Source organism: Musca domestica, unplaced genomic scaffold, assembly GCF_030504385.1.
Source record: "Musca domestica strain aabys unplaced genomic scaffold, Musca_domestica.polishedcontigs.V.1.1 47, whole genome shotgun sequence".
Lineage (NCBI taxonomy): Eukaryota > Metazoa > Arthropoda > Insecta > Diptera > Muscidae > Musca > Musca domestica.
The window spans coordinates 918510-938781 of NW_026712338.1; the positions used below are offsets into that span (position 1 = coordinate 918510).

Genomic DNA, 20272 nt, shown 5'->3' on the forward strand with positions numbered 1-20272 from the left:
CAATGGTTACTACAGCATAATACAGGAGATTGTCTGTGCAGATTCACTTCTTCGTATAACCCCATATAACGGTACCCCCGATATTCGGTATTTTGATGATTTTAGCGACATTATTCACCGGAATTGTTTCAAATTTGGTATTTGAAGTTCGTAATGGATACTACCGCCTAAGTATAGCCCCCATATTACGGTACCACCGATATTCGGTATTTGGATGATTTTAGCGACATTATTTACCGGAATTATTTCAAATTTTGTATTTGAAGTTCGTAATGGATACTGCAGCCTATGTCCGAAAATTGTCTGTGCAGGTCCACGTATGGTACCTCCCTATATTCGGTATTTTATTTATTTTAGCTACATTATAAACAGATTTTTTTCAAGTTAAGCATTTTAATATTATAATAGCTTATGACAAAATTTGCCTATGCGGGTCGTATAGACCCTAATATACGGCTACATTCGGTATTTCTAAGATTTTAACAGAATTTTTAATGGATTTTATTTTTTGAAAATTGCCTATTTGTACCAAATGGGATAGTATTCAAAGTTCTGCCCGGCCGAACTTACAGCACACATTGTTGGATTTTTCGTTTGATATGCGAAGAAAATCTTGCAAAAGTTTTCACAAGTAATTCACAGTCGAAATACCTACATTCTTTAAGTAGTACCTTTTTTGTTGTTGTTTCTTCAGGTAACTTTTCCACAAGTCTCACGCTTCTTTTTGGCTTTTGATACAGACTTACAGAACTCTGGTATCTAACGTCAAATACTTCCTCAGACGTTCCATCAAGGTATTCATTGCTTATGAGGGAGCTCTGAAAATAAAATCATTTGCCAATAACAAATATATGTAAGTAACATATTTAGAATTTTAATTGTAGCAACTGGTGGACTTGCATATCAAAATTATAATTCTCACAAAATCAAGACGTATTTTCCATTCGCAAATCGTAAGTACTAATATGAATATCTTGTTCTATGAATATACATGTGTTAAAATTAATACTTACAGCGTTAATGTTTATGTCATTTGTAGGTTCTGTGCATTTGTTATTTTCGTCTTGCAAAGGATTGATTTGAACTTCACATTTTTGGCTACCTTTTTTTACAGTTGAACGAAGCGCCATACTTTCGTTTGCAAATGACATACCGTCCATTGGAATGTTCAGAATTCCACTTGATGATGAGAAGGCGCCGTCTACTGTTACTGATACATTACTTGAATTCACATTTTCGATTTGCGAAAACTGACAGGCAAATAGGATTTGGCCGCATCCTGATTTTAACCGACAGACGGACATCGTTAAATCGACTTAGAAGTTTATGCTGATTATGAATATATATCCATTATGGGGTCTACGACGAATATTTAGACATGTTGCAAACAGAATGACAAAGTTAATATACCCTCCTTTCCAAGGTGGAGGGTATAAAAATGTAATCAAGGGTAGTTCTACCTTACCTTTTTATTGTAGCATGGAATTGGCAGTTAATTTCCACGAGAGTAAGTAAATCTTTTCGTAAAAAATTCACATAATGTAGGCTAAAATACTTTCACATACAAATCTCTACCAGTGCACAGTGGTCGCTGCCATTGGCCAAAATTCAAAAAATGAAAATTAGCTATTTATTGTCAAATGTGTACAAATGAACTCTTAAGGGGTTAAGCTTTTTAGAAAACATAATAATCTTGGCTTCATTCTAACGGTTCACTTCAAAAATTGCATCAAAAAAGAGAAAATGTAGTTAATTGCTTTTTTCAGTGGGATCAGAGAAAAAGTGGAGTAAAAATATAACTGTATTACAAAATTTAATACATTTTAAAATGACAAATCTTGGCATTATTATTGAAAAGCAAGGTACTGACTTATTTTTGGTGCAGTAATTTGTGTGTTTAGTATATGTGTATAATATAGAAGATGTTAGTGTTCTGAGTTGCCTTTAAGATTAATTTTGAAAATAAAATTGGATTTCAGTTAAAGTTTAAATTGTTTTCCCCCTGAATCCTCCAATGTGATTTTTTCACGCTATTAGTAATGGACCTATGATTCTAAAAATGCTAATTTAACTTTGAGATTTTGTCAGATGTGTACGTTATGCCCAAAATACTAAAGTGACTTCGCTGCAATTTTGTCCGTTCTATGGTGCTAGTGATAGAATATGTTTTTATTGTTTGGGATTGATAAGGATGTGATTGAGGGGTGTTCATTAATGTTTAAGGCATTGTCGTCTGAGTATAATATTATTGTCGAAAAATTTAAGGCCTTTGCACTATCTTCCACCCACAGTTCATAAAATTTTAATACATGCACTCGACATTATAAATTTTTCATTATATCGATTAGATAATTTTAGGAGGAGGCCGTGGAGTCTAGAAACAAAAAAGCTTCGACTAAATCATACCCCAAAAAATCTCGTGTTTCAAAAAACACAGATCTTATTAACCGTCTTCTTCTGAGCTCTGACCCTTTTATAACGGGACAGCGAACGTTACCAAACAATAACCAGTAAAGAAAGTCTTAAAGTCGGACGTGGCCGACTTCATGATACCACCACTTTGCATATTTAGTAGAGCGTCACATAACAAATAAATGTTTTAATGAGGAATTTGTGAGAATTTAATCATACCAACTATGATTATAGTAATAATTAAAAGTCCAAAGGAACTAATATATGTGTGGAATATCCTCCTCTGAATTTGTTGAGGCATTTGCTCCTTTTCAATTCAGGCTTGTATTATCCATTTGGTGCACAATTAACTTGAAATTGGATAGATATATATGAGAGCTATATCTAAATTTGATTTGGGCTAATATTACAAGTTTGGTGCACAATAAAAGGCAAATCGGACGAAGATATGTATTTGGGCCATATCCAAATATTAACAGATCTCGATAAAATTTAGAAAGGGTATTTCTAAGTTATATTTGCTATATTTCCCCAAATATCGTTGTTCCAGAGTGCATATTACGGCTGCGGAGGACAAAAATAACAAATCGGATGAACAATACAGGTCCAATCTGGTCGTACGTATATTCCATACTATTTGGGCTGATATTACAAGTTTGGTGCACAATATAAGGCAAATTGGATGAATAGATATGGGAGTTATACCTAAATTTTGACCGATTATCTCCAATTTCTAGGGCCTTAAGTCAAACAAATTATTTGTGCAAAATTTAACTTTGATTTAATTTTACATTAAATTGTTGTAAATAATCAAATTTGGACTTGATTTGTATAAAAAAATGCTTCTATTTTTGAAGGTACCTTTACAGGGGGACTCTACTTGAAGGCGGGCTGTTCCAAATAATTTTCATTAAGATTAGTTTTTAACTCCTTAGAACGTGAAAAGTCAAATAATATTACAATCTGGTGTAGAAATCTGACAAGAATTGGGCAAATAACCCTTATTCGTGAGGTGGGTTGTAAGGGGACCATGCAAAACATGCATCGACCATATCCATTTTGTCACATTTTTTATTTTTATCCCATCAAGGTACCATAACCAAAGATTCATATTGATATCTGCCCTGAAAGTATTTTTGGCCGCTGTTCCCATACAACCTCGACCACTGTGCAGTGTTAACACTGATAATTGACCGATCACAATAGATATTACACCTTTTAAAACATGTTTTGAATTAATTGTTATTGGCGAATTATCAGGGTTAACCCGGGTAGAGATTTTGTATCTGAACGGGTAGATGCATGGTAGAAGAATAGAGGTAGTCGCATCGACACAGCTGCTGGGACAATGAACTGTCAAACCGATTTTGGTATTGAAAATGATGAATGAAAAATAATTGGAATTTGTAAAAATTGTTGAAAAATAGAAATACAAACAGTACACAAACATAGTGTACTGTACCGGTACAGCATCACTAACAAATTTTAACGGTAGTGTACCGGTACACTACCACTAAAAAAAAGTTTAGTGATACTGTACCGGAACAAAACGATGATCGTAGTGTACCGCAGTCGGAGCGCTAAAAAATCGTAATGTACCGCAGTCGGAACACTAAAAAATCGTAGTGTACCGGAGTCGGAGTACTAAAAAACGTAGTGTTCCGCAATCGGAGTAAGTACCACATTAAAAATCTAAATCATAAAACTAATTTTAAACACTCAGCCATAATTTGTAAAAATATTTAATATTTATTTTACTAAATATTTAGTTTTTTACACTTATATTCATTGATTTTTCGGTACCACAAAATAACAGGTAAATTATTTGCATAATATCAATGAATGAATTTTCAATGGTTAAATACAAATTATTATCATTTCAGATTTGGTCCTTTTTTATTCTTTTTACCTTATCTCATATATTTCTATTTCCAAAAAAATATATATATTCTGCTTTTATTTTCATAATATTGACTTGCATTACTAATTTTTGCATTATCAAAAACATCAAACATCTAATTTTTCTCACAAATCGTAAACAACACATATGTGGTGCACTACCGGTACATTATTTTTTTAATGTTCTGGTATGTGGAATACTACGATTTCGTAGTGCTCCGGCTGCGGAACACTACGATTTTGTAGTGCTCCGACTGCGGTACAGTACGATTCCCGTTGTGCTCCGGTACAGTATCACTAAAATTTTTTTTCGCTAAAATCATGAAAATACCAAGTACCGTCATATGGGCTGTATGAAGACGTGGACCTGCATGCGAAATTTAAAATGATTCCGGTGAATAATTTTGCTGAAATCATCAAAATACCGACTATCGGGAGACCGACATGGCCCATTTACGAACTTAACATGCACCAAAAGAAGATAAGGTAAAACTACCAGCTGATAACAATTTTTTCTAAGTGTGTCCGACCTCTGCCAATGTTGCGTATGTATTTATTGTTTTGAAAAACAAAAACCAAATATTTTCAAAATCAATGATTGGAAAAAACGAACATTGCAGGGCGCACATTAAAGATTATAACCATTTTTGCTTTGGAATTGGAAGATTGATCAATGCTGATCATATTTTTGAAAGAAAATCCAGGAATTTAATTTTCAATTCGCGCCTTTTAAACAATATTCAAAATAATAAAACATATTAGCTTAATTAGAACCACCTGTTGCATCTACTTTTGAATAATTCTGACAGAGAACGGGCATAGCCTCAGAGGTATATTTCTGTACTTTTGCTAAGCTATTCTACCTCCTTATTTACCATGCATTATAATATTACGTAGATCGAGTTCGGTGATGGGCAATATCTGTTCACTCCTTCTGGTACCTCTCACACAAAAGGTAGAAATTTTCCAAAAAAATATTTTACAGCACAGAAAGAAAGAGTATAATTCGATTTTGCACTAACTTTGAAAATTCTAATATTTGCATCAGTGCTAGGTCAGGTGCGAAAACGTACAATATCAGTTCACCTCAAAAAGGGTTAAAATTTTGAATAATTATAACTCCTATAAAATGTGATGTAAGAGTCCGATTGTCTTTAAATTACTCACATCTTTTTTTTATTAACCCAAAGTCGGGTGTGAATATGGAATATATCGACCAACTCTTTCTGACATCTCCTCCACAAAGGTCACAATTTTTAATATCCATGAAGCTCATAAAACGCGAAGCTAACATCGGGTTCCATTCAGACTTGGCACATCTCAATATTTCTATTAACATACGATCTGTTATAAACAAGGTAGAGATCGGACCATTCCTTTTGGTACCTCCCCCACAAAGGGTCAAAGTTTTGAATAACCAAAACGATTATAAAATCCGAAGTAAGCATCCGGTTCTCTTTATATTTAACTTATCCTATTATTTCTACTAACACAAGATCTGCTGTGAAGATGAGATATACCGGTTCACTCCTTCTGGTACCTTCCCCACAAAGGGTCAAAATTTTGAATGTCAATGATGCTCATAAAACGCGAAATAACATCCGATTCCATTCACACTTGGTACATGTCAATATTTCCATCAGCACAAGATATTTTATAAAGATGGTAGAGATCGGACAATTTCTTCAGCTACCTCCCCCACATAGGGTTCTAGATTTTGAAAAGCAAAACGCTCAAAGAATGCGAAATAAGGATTCAACTTTCTTAAAATTTCACACATCCAAAATTTCTGGTACCTCACCCACAATGGGTCATAATTTTCCATACTTTTATCTGTCATAACTTGCAAAACAAGTCAGCGATTCTTTACAACTTGCTATATCAAACAAGTAAAAAAGCTGTAATTTCTGCCGGGCCAAACTTGAATACCCTCCACCATTTGGAACGAATTTGGCAATTTTCAAAATAATAAAATCCGTTAAAGCTTCTGTTAAAAATTTTAAAAATAAAGAATGTAGCTATTATATTAGGGTCTATACGACGACATGAACCAGCGTAGGTAACATTTGTCATAAGCCGTTACGATATTCAAATGCGAAACTTAAAAAAAATCGGTATCATATCAATAAAATCAAAATACCGAATATCGGGAGGTACCGTTATATGGGGGCTATACGAAGACGCGGACCTGCGCAGACAATTTTCTGTCTTGGGCTGTAGTATCCATTATGAACTTCAAATACCAAATTTGAAACTATTCCGGTGAAAAATGTCGCTAAAATCATCAAAATACCGAATATCGGGAGGTACAGTTATATGGGGGCTATATCCAAACGTGGACCTACATGGCCCATTTTCAATACCAAAAGCCCATTTTCAATACCATTTTCAATTTTTATCAACCTACATCATTTCGTTCGGAAGCTATAGCCCCCATATAACGGTACCTCCCGATATGCGGTATTTTGACGGTTTAGCGACATTATTTACCGGAACTGTTTCAAAATTAATATTTAAAGTTCGTAATGGACACTACATCCTTAGACAGAAAATGAACCATGTAGGTCCACGTCTTCGTATACCCCCCATATAACTGTACCTCCCGACATTGGGTATTTTGATGATTTTAGAGACATTGTTTACCGGAACTATTTCAAATTTAGTATTTGAAGTTCGTAATGGATACTACAGTCTATGACAGAAAATGGTCTGTGCAGGTCCACGTTTTATAACTCCCATGGTACCTCCCTATATTCGGTATTTTTATGATTTCAGCTACATTATAAACAGATTTTTTTCAAGTTTCGCATTTGAATATTGTAATGGCTTGTGGCAAAAGATGCCTACGCAGGTCCACGTCGTCGTATAGACCCTTATATATGGCTACATTCGGTATTTATAAGATTTTGACGGATTTTATTTTAATGAAAATTGTTAAATTTGTACCAAATGGTGGAGGGTATTCAAAGTTCGGCCCGGCCGAACTTACTTACTTGTTTTTTTTTCTTTTTTTTAATTTCTGCATGTCCAACCTCTGTTTATGATACACAAATTGTTTTGTTTTGACAAATCAGCTGATTGTTTTCCAGTTTTTGCAGGGATTCCGTCTGTTTACTTTCTCAGAAATAAGTCGCTGGACAATTCCTGCAAAAAAATAACCAGACACAACTATTATCTGCAACCACCTGTTAGTTTATAAATATTTTAATGGTTAGCCAATTTGATTTAATGTAAAACTATACATTTCCAGTTATTTTATCACAACGTTTAAATTAACCTCTGTGAGTTTCAATCAACTAAAATAAAGGAGAAACTATTCAGAAATATTAAATGTCATTGACAAAAATTCAAATATTCACATTTTTTTTTTCAATATTATATTTTTATTTTCCAATTATTTACCAGTAGTCGGCATTTTTAGGATTTTCGCTTCTTCAATAATTGTCTATTCTGAGAATAAATGAAATATATCGGTCCAAGTTTTGGTACAGCCGCCATATAACGGCGGCCCGATATTCGGTATTTTGATGATTTTAGCGACATTTTTCACCGGAATCGTTTCACATTTGGCATTTGAAATTCGTAATGGATACTACAGACTTCGTATAGCCCCCCCTATAACGGTACCTCCCGTATAGGTCCCATATATCAGTACCTCCCAATATTCGGTATTTTGGCGAATTTAGGTACAATACACGAAATATCGGAATTGTTTGCGATGTCGTATTTGAAGTTCGTAATGGATGCTTCAGCCTGTGACAGAAAATTGTCTATGCAGGTCCAGGTCTTCATATAACTCCGATATAACGGTACCTCCCTATATACGGTATTTTGAAGATGCTACATTATACCCGTTTATAATACGGTAATGGTTTATAACAAGCAATGCCTATGTAGGTCCACGTCGTATAGACCCTAATATAACGGATATATTCGGTATTTTTAAGATTTTAACAGAATTTTTAACGGATTATATTTTTTTTTTTTTAATTTCCAAATTCGTTCCAAATGGTGGAGGGTATTTAAAGTTCGGCCCGGCCGAACTTACTGCTTTTTAACTTGTTAAATATTAGATTTGTTCTAAGACTATGGGAAAATCCCTCATTTTTTGAATTCCAGGAGTCTGAATCAGAACCATTGCATAATGTTGAAAATTTTGTTAAGTTTAACATTCGTGCTGAAGGACCTTCACAGAAAAAAGGATACATTTTTTTAGAATAAATCATCTTTTTATAAATTTATTTTTACATTAAGTTAACTTTCTATTTATATATGTTGAAATATAACAAGTAAGAAAGCTGTAAGTTCGACCAGGCCGAACCTAGAATACCCTCCAACATTTGGAAAGAATTTGGCAATCTTCAAAAAATGAAAACCGTTAAAAATACGACGACGTGAACCTGCATAGGACACTTTTGACATAAGCCTTTACAATATTCAAATGCGAAACATGAACAAAAATTCGGTGAATAATGTAGCTAAAATCATCAAAATACCGGATATAAGGAGGTACCATTATATGGGGTCATACCAAAACGTGGACCTGCACAGAAAATTACGAGTATCCATTAAGAACTTCAAATACCAAAATTTGAACAATTCCGATGAATAATGTCACTAAATTAATCATTATACCAAATATAGGGAGGTACCGTAATATGGGGGCTATAAGAAGACGTGGACCTGCACGGACAATTTTCTGTCATAAACTGTAGTATCCGTTACGAACTTCAAACCATTACATGGGGGGGGGGGGGGGCTTACGAACCGTTATATGTTTGTTTGTTTGTTTGTAAATTATGGACTAGAAAACCGCTGAACAGATTTTCCTGAAAATTTGCATGTATACTGCAACATCGCCTGAAAGTAACATAGGCTATATATATTTTGGAAATTCCACTTGGAAGTGGAGATATAGCATCAGAATCGGAGGTACCTCCCAAAAATTTAGATTTTGTATGCACATATCTATTGATCGATTACAAATACAGTCTCCAAATTTGTAATGCGTAACGGAATTTGGAACAAAAACAACAGATTTGGATATAGCTCCCATATATATTGTCGGTCAATTTCATGCATTTGATGCACCAAACACGCTATGTATCCCAAATTTCAATGAAATTTGAAACGTGTGATGGATTTTATCTAAAAAACTGATTTCCCAAATTATATTGAAATCGGTTCAGATTTGGATATAGCTTTCATATACATTTTCGACCGATTTCGTTCATTTGATGCCTCAAACACGATATGAATGTTCGATTCCAATGAAATTTGGAACGTTTAACGGGATTTGATCCGAAAATAAATTTGTCAAATTATATTGAAATCGGTTCAGATTTGGATATAGCTCCCATATATATTTTCGATCGATTTCATGTATTTGATGCATGTACGATTTCATGTATTTGATGTATGTACAATTTTAATGAAATTTAAAATAAGTAGCGGAAATTAAAATCGAATATACATTTGTCAAATTATATTGAAATCAGTTCAGTTTTGGATATATGTAGCTCCCATATATATCTTCATCCGATTTCGTTTATTTTATGCACCAAACACGATACCTATGTTCGATTCCAATGAAATTGGAAATGTGTGACGGGATTTTGATTAGAAAATAAATTAGTCAAATTATATTAAAATCGGTTCAGATTTGGATATAGCTCTCATATATATTTTCGACCGATTTCATGTATTTTATGCACCATACACGATATGTATGTTCGATTCCAAAGAAATTTGGAATACGTGACGGGATTTTGATTAGAAAATAAATTAGTCAAATTATATTAAAATCGGTTCAGATTTGGATATAGCTCCCATATATATTTTCCGCCGATTTCACATATTTGATGCAAAAAACACGAAACGTATTTCCGATTTCAATGAAATTCGCGATGAGTGACTAAATTTGGTACAAAAATAAATTTGACGAATTATATTCAAATTCGCTCAGATTTGATTATAGCTCCCATATATTATATATATATATATATATATATATATATATATATATATATATATATATATATATATATATATATATATATATATATATATATATATATATATATCTATATCTATAAAAGAGGAAAATGTTTGTATGTTTGTTTGTTTGTTTGTTTGTTTGTAATTTATGGACTCGAAAACCGCTGAATAGATTTTCCTGAAAATTTCCATATATACTGCAACATCGCCTGAAAGTAACATAGGCTATATACATTTTTGAATTTCCACTTGGAACTGGAGATATAGCATCAGAATCGGAGGTACCTCCCAAAAAAGTAGATTTAATATGCACATATCAATTGATCGATTACACATACAGTCTCCAAATTTGGAATGCCCTACGGAATTTGAAACAAAAATAAATGTGCCATATTATATTGAAATCGGTTCAGATTTAGATATAGCTCCCATATATATTTTCAACCGATTTCGTTTATTTGATGCACCAAACACGATATGTATGTTCGATTCCGATGAAATTTGGAACGTGTAACGGAATTTGGGGCAAAAATAAATTCGCCAAATTATATTGAAATCGGTTCAGATTTGGATGTAGCTCCCATATATATTTTCCACCGATTTGATATATTTGATGCATAAAACACGTTGTCTATGTCAAATTTCAATGAAATTTGGAATGTGTGATGGAATGCGGGCTAAATATTTATTTTTCAAATTATATTGAAATCGGTTCAAATTTGGATATAGCTCCTATATATATTTTCGCCGGATTTCACGTATTATTATCTATGTATCTCCAATTTCTATGAAATTTGGTATATATATAAATAATATTGAAATCGCCTTAGATTATAATTATAAAAGGAAAACGAAATTTTTCTGAAAAATATTAATATTTTGTATTTTGTAATTCAAATAATCCGAAACCAGAAAAATGCCAAGTCTTATGACTTCTACGAAAAATCTATGGACAAAATGTTACATTTTTATTCACAATTACGTGCAGGTATATAATTCTGTATCAAAGATATATCTTTAGAAAATATACATTGGCGAATTTTATGATTCTAACAATCAATAATATTTGTCAAGCCCAAAAGGATATGTCATGTTTTTGACTCCGGTACGCTTACGCTGAATTTCCCTTTCGGTTTATTGATTTTTTTATTGATGCCTGGTTTTTACTGGCTTTACCTGGTAATAGTGATTTTTAAAGAAACATCATCAATGGAAGTTAATTTTTTGAATGATTTCTAAATTTTACAATATATACGTATCAGTTATATAGCCGCCATAAATAGTCCATTCAAAGGTACCTGTGAGAAAACTATAGAAAAAATACGTAGTATGAATTTGTGGTTTCCTATGTTGGCTACCTGACAGGTATGATTTTTACACAAACTTATAGTTTTTTGAAAGGCACACTTGCTGAAATAGGTATTTGGATGTCATAAATAAGTCCATCAAATGATACCTGGACATAAAATCTTGAAAAATACACAGCACAAACAGGTCTTCATTGATTCATTTGTGTCATTCAACAAGTGCCCAAAACACCGAAAAGTACATTTTCAGAAGTGAATTTTAATATATTTTTAAAGTGAATATTAATTTAATTTGTGAAATTTAAAAAGTGCCGAACAATCAGAGAACTACCATATAAGAAATCATTTCTTTGAATGGCCTATTTTTGCCAGTGAATTTTATTATTTCTATAAATACGGGTGCTCAAATAATATTAAAAATTTAATTCATTAATCGATTTTTGTAAGAAACCGTGATTTAAAATAGTGGTTTTTAACAATTTTTTAAGGAGAGTGCTTTCTACATTTAATTAAATATACATTAAAAATGCCTCCAAAAAAATCATCGTTAGGCAAAAAAACTAAAGGGTCATTGGTTCAACAGTCTCTAAGGAGTCAGGAAACACCACAAGAGCGCGAATTTCGCCTCACTAATGAGCGGAATAGAGCCTCAACTTCAAGAGCTGCTGAAACATTGGAACATTATAATGCACGCCTTGGAACTCAAAGAGTATTTGCGTCTACCTCACGTATTAATGAAACGCCAAATAAGGAAAATGAACGACTTTCCAAGCAACGAATTAGATCGTCAAGATTGAGAGCTCATGAGGCACCCGAACAACGGCAAGAACGCCTACAAAATCAACAGACAAGATCGTCAAGATTGAGAGCTCAGGAGGCACCTGAACAACGGCAAATACGTCTTCAAAGTCAGCAAATCAGATCGTCAAGATTGAGAGCTCACGAGGCACCCGAACAACGGCAAGTTCGCCTTCAAAATCAACAAATCACATCGTCTACATTAAGGGCTCAGGAGACACCCGAACAGCACCAAATTCGTCTTTCCAATCAATATGATAGAACTTTATGGTTAAGGTCTATTGAGACAACGGCACAACATGATCTTCGTCTAAGCAGTCAACGTTCCAGATCGTCATCCGTTCGAGCTAATGAGGTACAAAGTGAACGTGAAGGACGTCTCAGAAACGGCCGTTTAAGGGTAGCGAATGTTAGAAGTAATGAAACACCGGAAGAACGAGATAGACGTCTCAGAAATGAGCGCTCCAGAGTAGCGCGAATGAGAGATAATGAGACATTAGAGGAACGTAATGCACACAGAATTTATAATCAACGCCGAATTCAGAACCGTCTAAATGTATATGAACGCATCGCATTCAATTACGATCCAAATATGGATTACACTGATGACGATTTAGTCTCTATTGGTCAAATGGATAATGTTTGCAACTATTGCAATGCCTTAAAATACAAAAATGAGCCTCCCGGAATATGCTGCGGTAATGGCAAAATTGTGTTACCCGAATTGCGACCACCACCGCAACCATTGTTGTCATTGGTATCGGGAACAACTTCAGAGTCCAAACATTTTCTTTCAAATATTCGAAAATATAACTCATTTTTTCAGATGACGTCGTTCGGTGCCACTAATGTAGTTAGAGAACATTTTATGCCAACATTTCGAGTCCAGGGCCAAATATATCATCGTATGGGATCATTGTTACCAACCAGAGATCATAAGTATGTTCAAATTTATTTTATGGGACAAGCAGATGACCTTGACCAAGTTCAACAGCGTCGTCAATACAACCCCGAAACGCGTGAACGAATTGTTGCCGAATTACAACTAATGTTGCACGAAAACAATGAATTAGTAAGAACATTCAAGAAAGCTAATGATGATCTCCAATTATTACCAAACCATCAAGTTGTAATACACGCTGACAAGATACCAGCAGGTGAACATCAAGGGCGCTATAATGCACCTACAGCTAATGATGTCGCAATTTTAATGGTGGGAGATCCTGTGGCACATAGAGACATCATAGTTCGTCGATACGATGATAGGGTAAATAGAATATCGGAAACCCATCGATCATACGATGCTCTTCAGTATCCTGTTATTTTTCCATACGGAGACGATGGATACCATTTTGAAATTCGTCAAATAAATCCAGTAACAAGTAAGTGAAATTGCACAAATTTTTCCTTCACCTTTAAAGTACATTGTTTCTATCTTCTTTTTACAGATGTCCCCACCAGCAAAAAAGTGAGCTCAATGAATTTCTACGCGTATCGTATCATGATCCGTCAAAATGCTACAAACCACATATTGAATTGTCGTGAATTGTTTCATCAGTACATCGTGGATATGTATGCAAAAATTGAAACTGAACGTCTTATGTATATTAGGCATCACCAATCAAAATTGCGTGCAGATGATTACATTCATCTTCGAGATGCTTTAAACAATCATAACGATATCAACCCAAATGATCTGGGACAAGCAGTGATTTTGCCGGCATCTTTCACAGGAAGTCCCCGCCATATGCAGGAGTATACGCAGGATGCAATGGTTTATGTGCGTTCATATGGTCGACCAGACTTATTTATTACATTTACATGTAATCCAAAGTGGGAGGAAATAACGTCTGCATTATCGAGTGGTCAGACATCGGTACATCGTCATGACATAATAGCACGGGTCTTCAGGCAAAAGCTTATGTCTCTAATGGATTTCATGGTCAAGCTACGTGTTTTTGGAGAAACGAGATGTTGGATGTATACGGTAGAATGGCAGAAGCGTGGGCTGCCTCATGCTCATATCCTTATTTGGTTGGTTGAAAAGATTACACCAGACGTGATTGATGATATTATATCTGCGGAAATACCTGATATAAACGTGGATCCAATTTTAAATCAAGTTGTTGTTAAGAATATGGTTCATGGACCATGTGGACTAATTAATCAAAATTCTCCATGTATGGCGGATGGAAAGTGTACCAAAAAATACCCTCGGCAATTTGTTTATGATACAATAACTGGTATTGATGGCTATCCGCTATATCGTCGTCGATCTACAACTGATGGTGGTCATTCATTTGCAATAAAGGTGAGAAACAATGACGTAGATATTGATAACCGCTGGATAGTCCCTTACTGTCCACTTTTGTCTAAAACGTTCAATGCTCACATCAATGTGGAATGCTGTAATTCGGTGAAGTCTATAAAATACATCTGCAAATACGTAAATAAAGGTTCGGATATGGCTGTATTTTCACTTCAAAATCCCAATGATGAAATAAGTCATTATCAGATGGCACGCTATATAAGCAGTAACGAAGCAGTTTGGAGAATTTTAGGATTCCCTATCCATCAACGAAATCCTACTGTTGTGCATTTATCTGTACATCTGGAAAATGGTCAAAGAGTTTATTTCACTGAATCAAATGCCCGAGAAAGGTCAGTGACACCTCCTGCAACAACTCTAACTTCATTTTTCGATTTATGTGCAAACGATCCGTTCGCCAAAACGTTGTTGTATGCCCAAATTCCCTCATATTATACATGGATTCCCTCATCAAAAAAATTTAAAAGACGCCAAAAAGGAAAACCTGTTGAAGGATGGCCAAATGTTTACTCCACCGATGCTCTTGGCAGAATATATAATGTTCATCCACACAATTCGGAGTGTTTTTACTTACGACTACTTTTAGTCAACATTTGTGGACCTACATCTTTCGAATACTTAAGAACTGTGGATGGAGAAGTACTTTCATCTTATAGAGAAGCATGTAGGAAGCTGAACCTTTTAGAAAATGATTCACATTGGGAAACAACACTGGCAGATTCAACCATTGGAAGTAATCCACGTCAAATAAGAATATTATTTGCAATTATTTTAGTTTCTTGCTCACCATCCAACCCAAGAGATCTTTGGAACAAATTTAAAAACAGTATGACAGAAGATATCTTAAGCAGAGAAAGAATCATCAGGGATGATGCATCATTGCAATATTCAGAGGAAATGTATAATGAGGCTTTAATACTACTTGAAGATAAATGTTTACAAATTCAAAGCAAGACACTTTTGCAAGTGGGTATGATTTCTCCTATTCGATCAGACCAAAATATTGGTGACATTGATTTTCGAAGAGAAATCACGTACGATGCACAACAATTGCTAACATTTCTTGCAGCCAAAATATCCCTTTTAACTCCTGAACAGAAAGCGGTATACAATAATGTTTTGGAAACGATAGAAAGCCAATCTGGAGGATTATATTTCCTTGATGCACCTGGAGGAACAGGGAAAACTTTCGTAATTTCTCTGATTTTGGCTAAGGTTCGGTCAAAAGGAAATATTGCATTGGCCGTTGCTTCATCAGGTATTGCAGCAACACTTTTGGATGGCGGAAGAACTGCGCATTCTGCATTTAAACTACCGCTAAAAGCGCAATATTTAGAAGATTTCACTTGCAATATTAAGAAAAATTCGTCAATGGGTAAAGTACTTCAGTCGTGCAAAATAATAATTTGGGATGAGTGTACAATGGCCCACAAAAAATCCTTGGAAGCTCTAGATCGAACTATGCAAGATTTGAGGAACAATTCTGCACTCTTTGGAGGAGCATTGGTTTTATTAGCTGGAGATTTTCGACAAACGCTGCCTGTTATTCCTAGATCAACACCAGCAGATGAACTAAATGCATGCCTAAAATCATCTTTTCTTTGGAGCTATGTTCGTACATTAAAACTAACGATTAATATGCGTGCACAAATTCAATGTAACGAATCATTCAAACATTTTTCTAAACAACTGATGGATCTAGGAAATGGAAAAATACCTGTTGACGCAGCCACGAAATGTATAAAATTTCCATCGGACTTCTGTAAATTAACAAACTCTATCGAAGAATTAGTAGATGGCGTGTTTCCCAATATTGAAAACAACATCAATAATATTCAGTGGTTGTCCGAACGCGCATTACTTGCTCCCAAAAACATTGATGTTGACTCTGTCAACAGTAGCATTCTAGATAGTATTTCAGGAAATGCAAGAACATATAAATCTATTGATACTGTTACAACTGAAGACGACGCTGTTAATTATCCAGTTGAATTCCTAAATTCGTTGGATCTGCCAGGTTTTCCACCTCATTATTTAGTACTCAAAGTTGGCGTTCCTATTATTTTATTGAGAAACATAGACCCACCACGCCTTTGCAATGGTACTAGGCTTACAGTAAAAAAATTGCACAACAATTTAATTGAGGCTACGATTATTACGGGGAAGTATGTAGGTTCAGATATATTGCTACCTCGAATCCCTCTAATAGCAACAGAAATGCCGTTCAACTTTAAAAGATTGCAGTTTCCTGTACGCTTGGCATTTGCGATGACAATAAATAAATCCCAAGGACAAACTCTTCGAGTATGCGGTCTTAATTTGGCATGTTCCTGCTTTTCTCACGGTCAGCTGTACGTGGCATGTTCACGTGTTGGTAGACCGACCGATTTATTTGTTTACGCTCCTGAAGGAAAAACAAAAAATATTGTATATCCTAAAGCATTACAATAAATACTTTTTTAAATCACAAAGTATTCCATTATACAATTTTGAATGCATCTAAAATTAAAAGGGGTAGCGAAGCGCACCGGGTTTAGCTAGTATATATATATATATATATATATATATATATATATATATATATATATATATATATATATATATATATATATATATATATATATATATATATATATATTCGGCCGATTTCACATATTTGATGCACCCAAAGCGAGAGAGACGAAATCTGGCACCAGAAAAAAATTGCCAAATTATATAGAAATCGGTTGAGTTTTGGGTGTAGCTAACATATATATTTCGGCCGACTTCATACATGTTATGTTCCAAACACGATATATATGATCGATTCCAATGAAATTCAGAATGTGTGGCGGAATTTAGTTACAATAATAAATGTGATAAATTAATTGGAAATTAGTTAAAATTTGGATATAGCTCCCATATATATATTCTCGGCCGATTTCATATATTTGAGGCACCAATTTCAATGAAATATGAAAGTTGTGGCGGAATTTGGTGTACAAGTAAATTTTTTAAAATTATATTTAAATCGGATCAGATTGGGATATGATTTAAATAAGAACCATTGACCCACAACGCCTTAGGCTAACACTACAAAAAACGACACAACAATTAATTTGAAATACGCGTATTACGGGGAAGTATGTTGCTACCTCGAATTCACTAATTGCAACAGAAATGCCACTCAATTTCAAAAAATTGCAGTTTCCTGCACTCTTGCTATTTGCTATGAAATAAATAAATTCAAAGGACAAACCCTTCGTGTATGCATGCCATGTTACTGCTTTCCTAATGGTTTTGTTTATTAACCCATTAAAGTAGTGCAATATTTTTTTTTTAATTTTTAAATTAGTTTTTTTATCCAACATATATTCGTAAACAAAATTTTGAATGCCTATAAAATCAAACGGGGTAGCGAAGCGCACCGGGTTCAGTTAGTATATATATAAATAGTAATCATATGTATGTGCATACTTTATAATGCGTGAAAGTAAGCTAAGTCGAATACCTGCTTTAGTAGTGGAAGAAAGTTTTTCTTGCTCCCTTGTGTACATGGATGACTATGCAATTTTACAGATCATCCCATAAACGATGAACTACGTCACAAAGCTAAACAAACTTAATTGTAATTTTCCCAAACACAGCAAGAGTAAATGACCAATGGATTTGCCAACGATATCTCTTACGTTTGTGTTTGCATTCTCTTAGCCCGTGCCACAGTATCTCTTAAATGTTAACAGAAACACAATTTGATACGACTGAGTACTAAAATAACAACAACATCGCTTGCCAGGCAAGAAATTTAGTACAGCAGACAAAAGCCAGATAACTTTGGGCAACACTGCCCTGTGTCGTCGTGGTTAAAGAATGAAATAAGCTAAAGCAAATTAAAAGAACATAAAGTTAACCATTTCAGCGTTCCTTCAGCGTTGGTAATTATTCTTTAAATAAGTTTCAATGCAGACAATATTTCTGGTAAAGCATTTTAATTAAATATTTTTTAGCCGGTTCCATTAGTATTCGAAAAATGTTGTTCGCTCACAGAATTAGAAACACAAACTAGCCCGTCCACACGGCACTTTTCGTTGTCATTGTTCTGTGAAATGGAATCTTTAATAAAGATTATATTTTTCATGACATATTTAAATGAAGAAAGTAAACAATTGCATTTCTTTCAAGTAGCTATATTTTGCTAAATTTGTTCTTCTATATCTATTTAAGAAGCGGAAATGTTTGTACGTTTGATGTAAAATTTGTAATTTATGGACTCAAAAATCGCTAAACAGATTTTCCTGTAAATTCGCAAATATACTAAAGCATCGCAATAGACCCTACAAAGTTAATATATTCCGTCTGTCTGTCTGTTGTAGTTTTTCGAACGAATCGAGACAGAAAGCTAAAATAAAAGAAACAAGTAAAAAAGCTGTAAGTTCGGCCGTGCCGAACTTTTAATACCCTCCACCATTTGGCACAAATTTGGTAATTTTCAAAAAAAAAGCAAAATAAAATCTGTTAAAAATTCTGTTAAACTCTTAAAAATACCGAATGCCTATACGACAACGTGGACCTGCATAGGCAACTTTTGTCATAAGTTATTACAATATTTAAATGCGAAACTTGAAGAAAAATCAGTTTATAATGTAGCTAAAATCATCAAAATACCGATTATCGGGGGGTACTGTTATATGGGGGCTATACGAAGACGTGGACCTGCACAGACAATTTTCTGGCATGGGGTGAAGTATCCATTACGAACTTGAAACAATTCTGGTAAACAATGTCGCTAAAATCATCAAAAGTACCGAATATCGGTGGGGGGGTACGGTATATGGGGGCTATACGAAGATGTGGATCTACATGCTGCAGTATCTATTATGAACTTCAAATACCAAATTTGGAATGATTCCGTTAAATAATGTCGCTAAAATCATCAAAATACCGAATATCGGGAGGTACCGTTATATGGGGGCTATACGAAGACGTGGACCTGCACAGATAATTTTCTGTTTTAGGCTGTAGTATCCATTACGAACTTCAAATGTCAAATTAGAAACAATTCCGGTGAATAATGTCGCTAAAATCATCAAAATACCGAATATCGGGAGGTACCGTTATATGGGGGCTATACGAAGACGTGGACCTGCATGGCCCATTTACGAACGTAACCTGCCTACTGGCAAAATAAACATGTGTACTAAATTTTTACAACAGACAGACAGACGGACATCGCTAAATCGACTTAGAATTTTATGCTGATCAAGAATACATATACTTGTATTTCAATAAAAGGGTATTTTAATATTTTTTACTTTCAAAACCTTCAAAAATGAGGCTAGAGTCTTGTAACTCTTGTAAGTCACCCGAAAAACTGTAAATATGGATTAAAATTTCAACAGAATTAAACAATTTCCAAAATTATTTTGTTTATTATTCAAAACAATAAGTCATACACATACAAAAACCGTATGTATGTATTCAGTAGTGGTATTCTTTAGCTCATTTTTTGAGTTACTGACAAAAATCAGCAACATTGACCAAAGACCTAAAA

At 34.2% G+C, this 20272-nt stretch overlaps 1 protein-coding gene across 1 annotated transcript; it reads left to right on the top strand.

Annotated features, from left to right (window-relative positions):
* Positions 1–12141: 12141 nt before the first annotated feature.
* On the top strand, positions 12142–18377 carry LOC109611748 (uncharacterized). The gene is made up of 4 exons (XM_059127679.1): positions 12142–13170; positions 13240–13795; positions 13862–14400; positions 18369–18377. Exons 1-4 carry the CDS (start codon positions 12142–12144, stop codon positions 18375–18377), a joined length of 2133 nt encoding a protein of 710 aa, XP_058983662.1.
* Positions 18378–20272: the final 1895 nt, after the last annotated feature.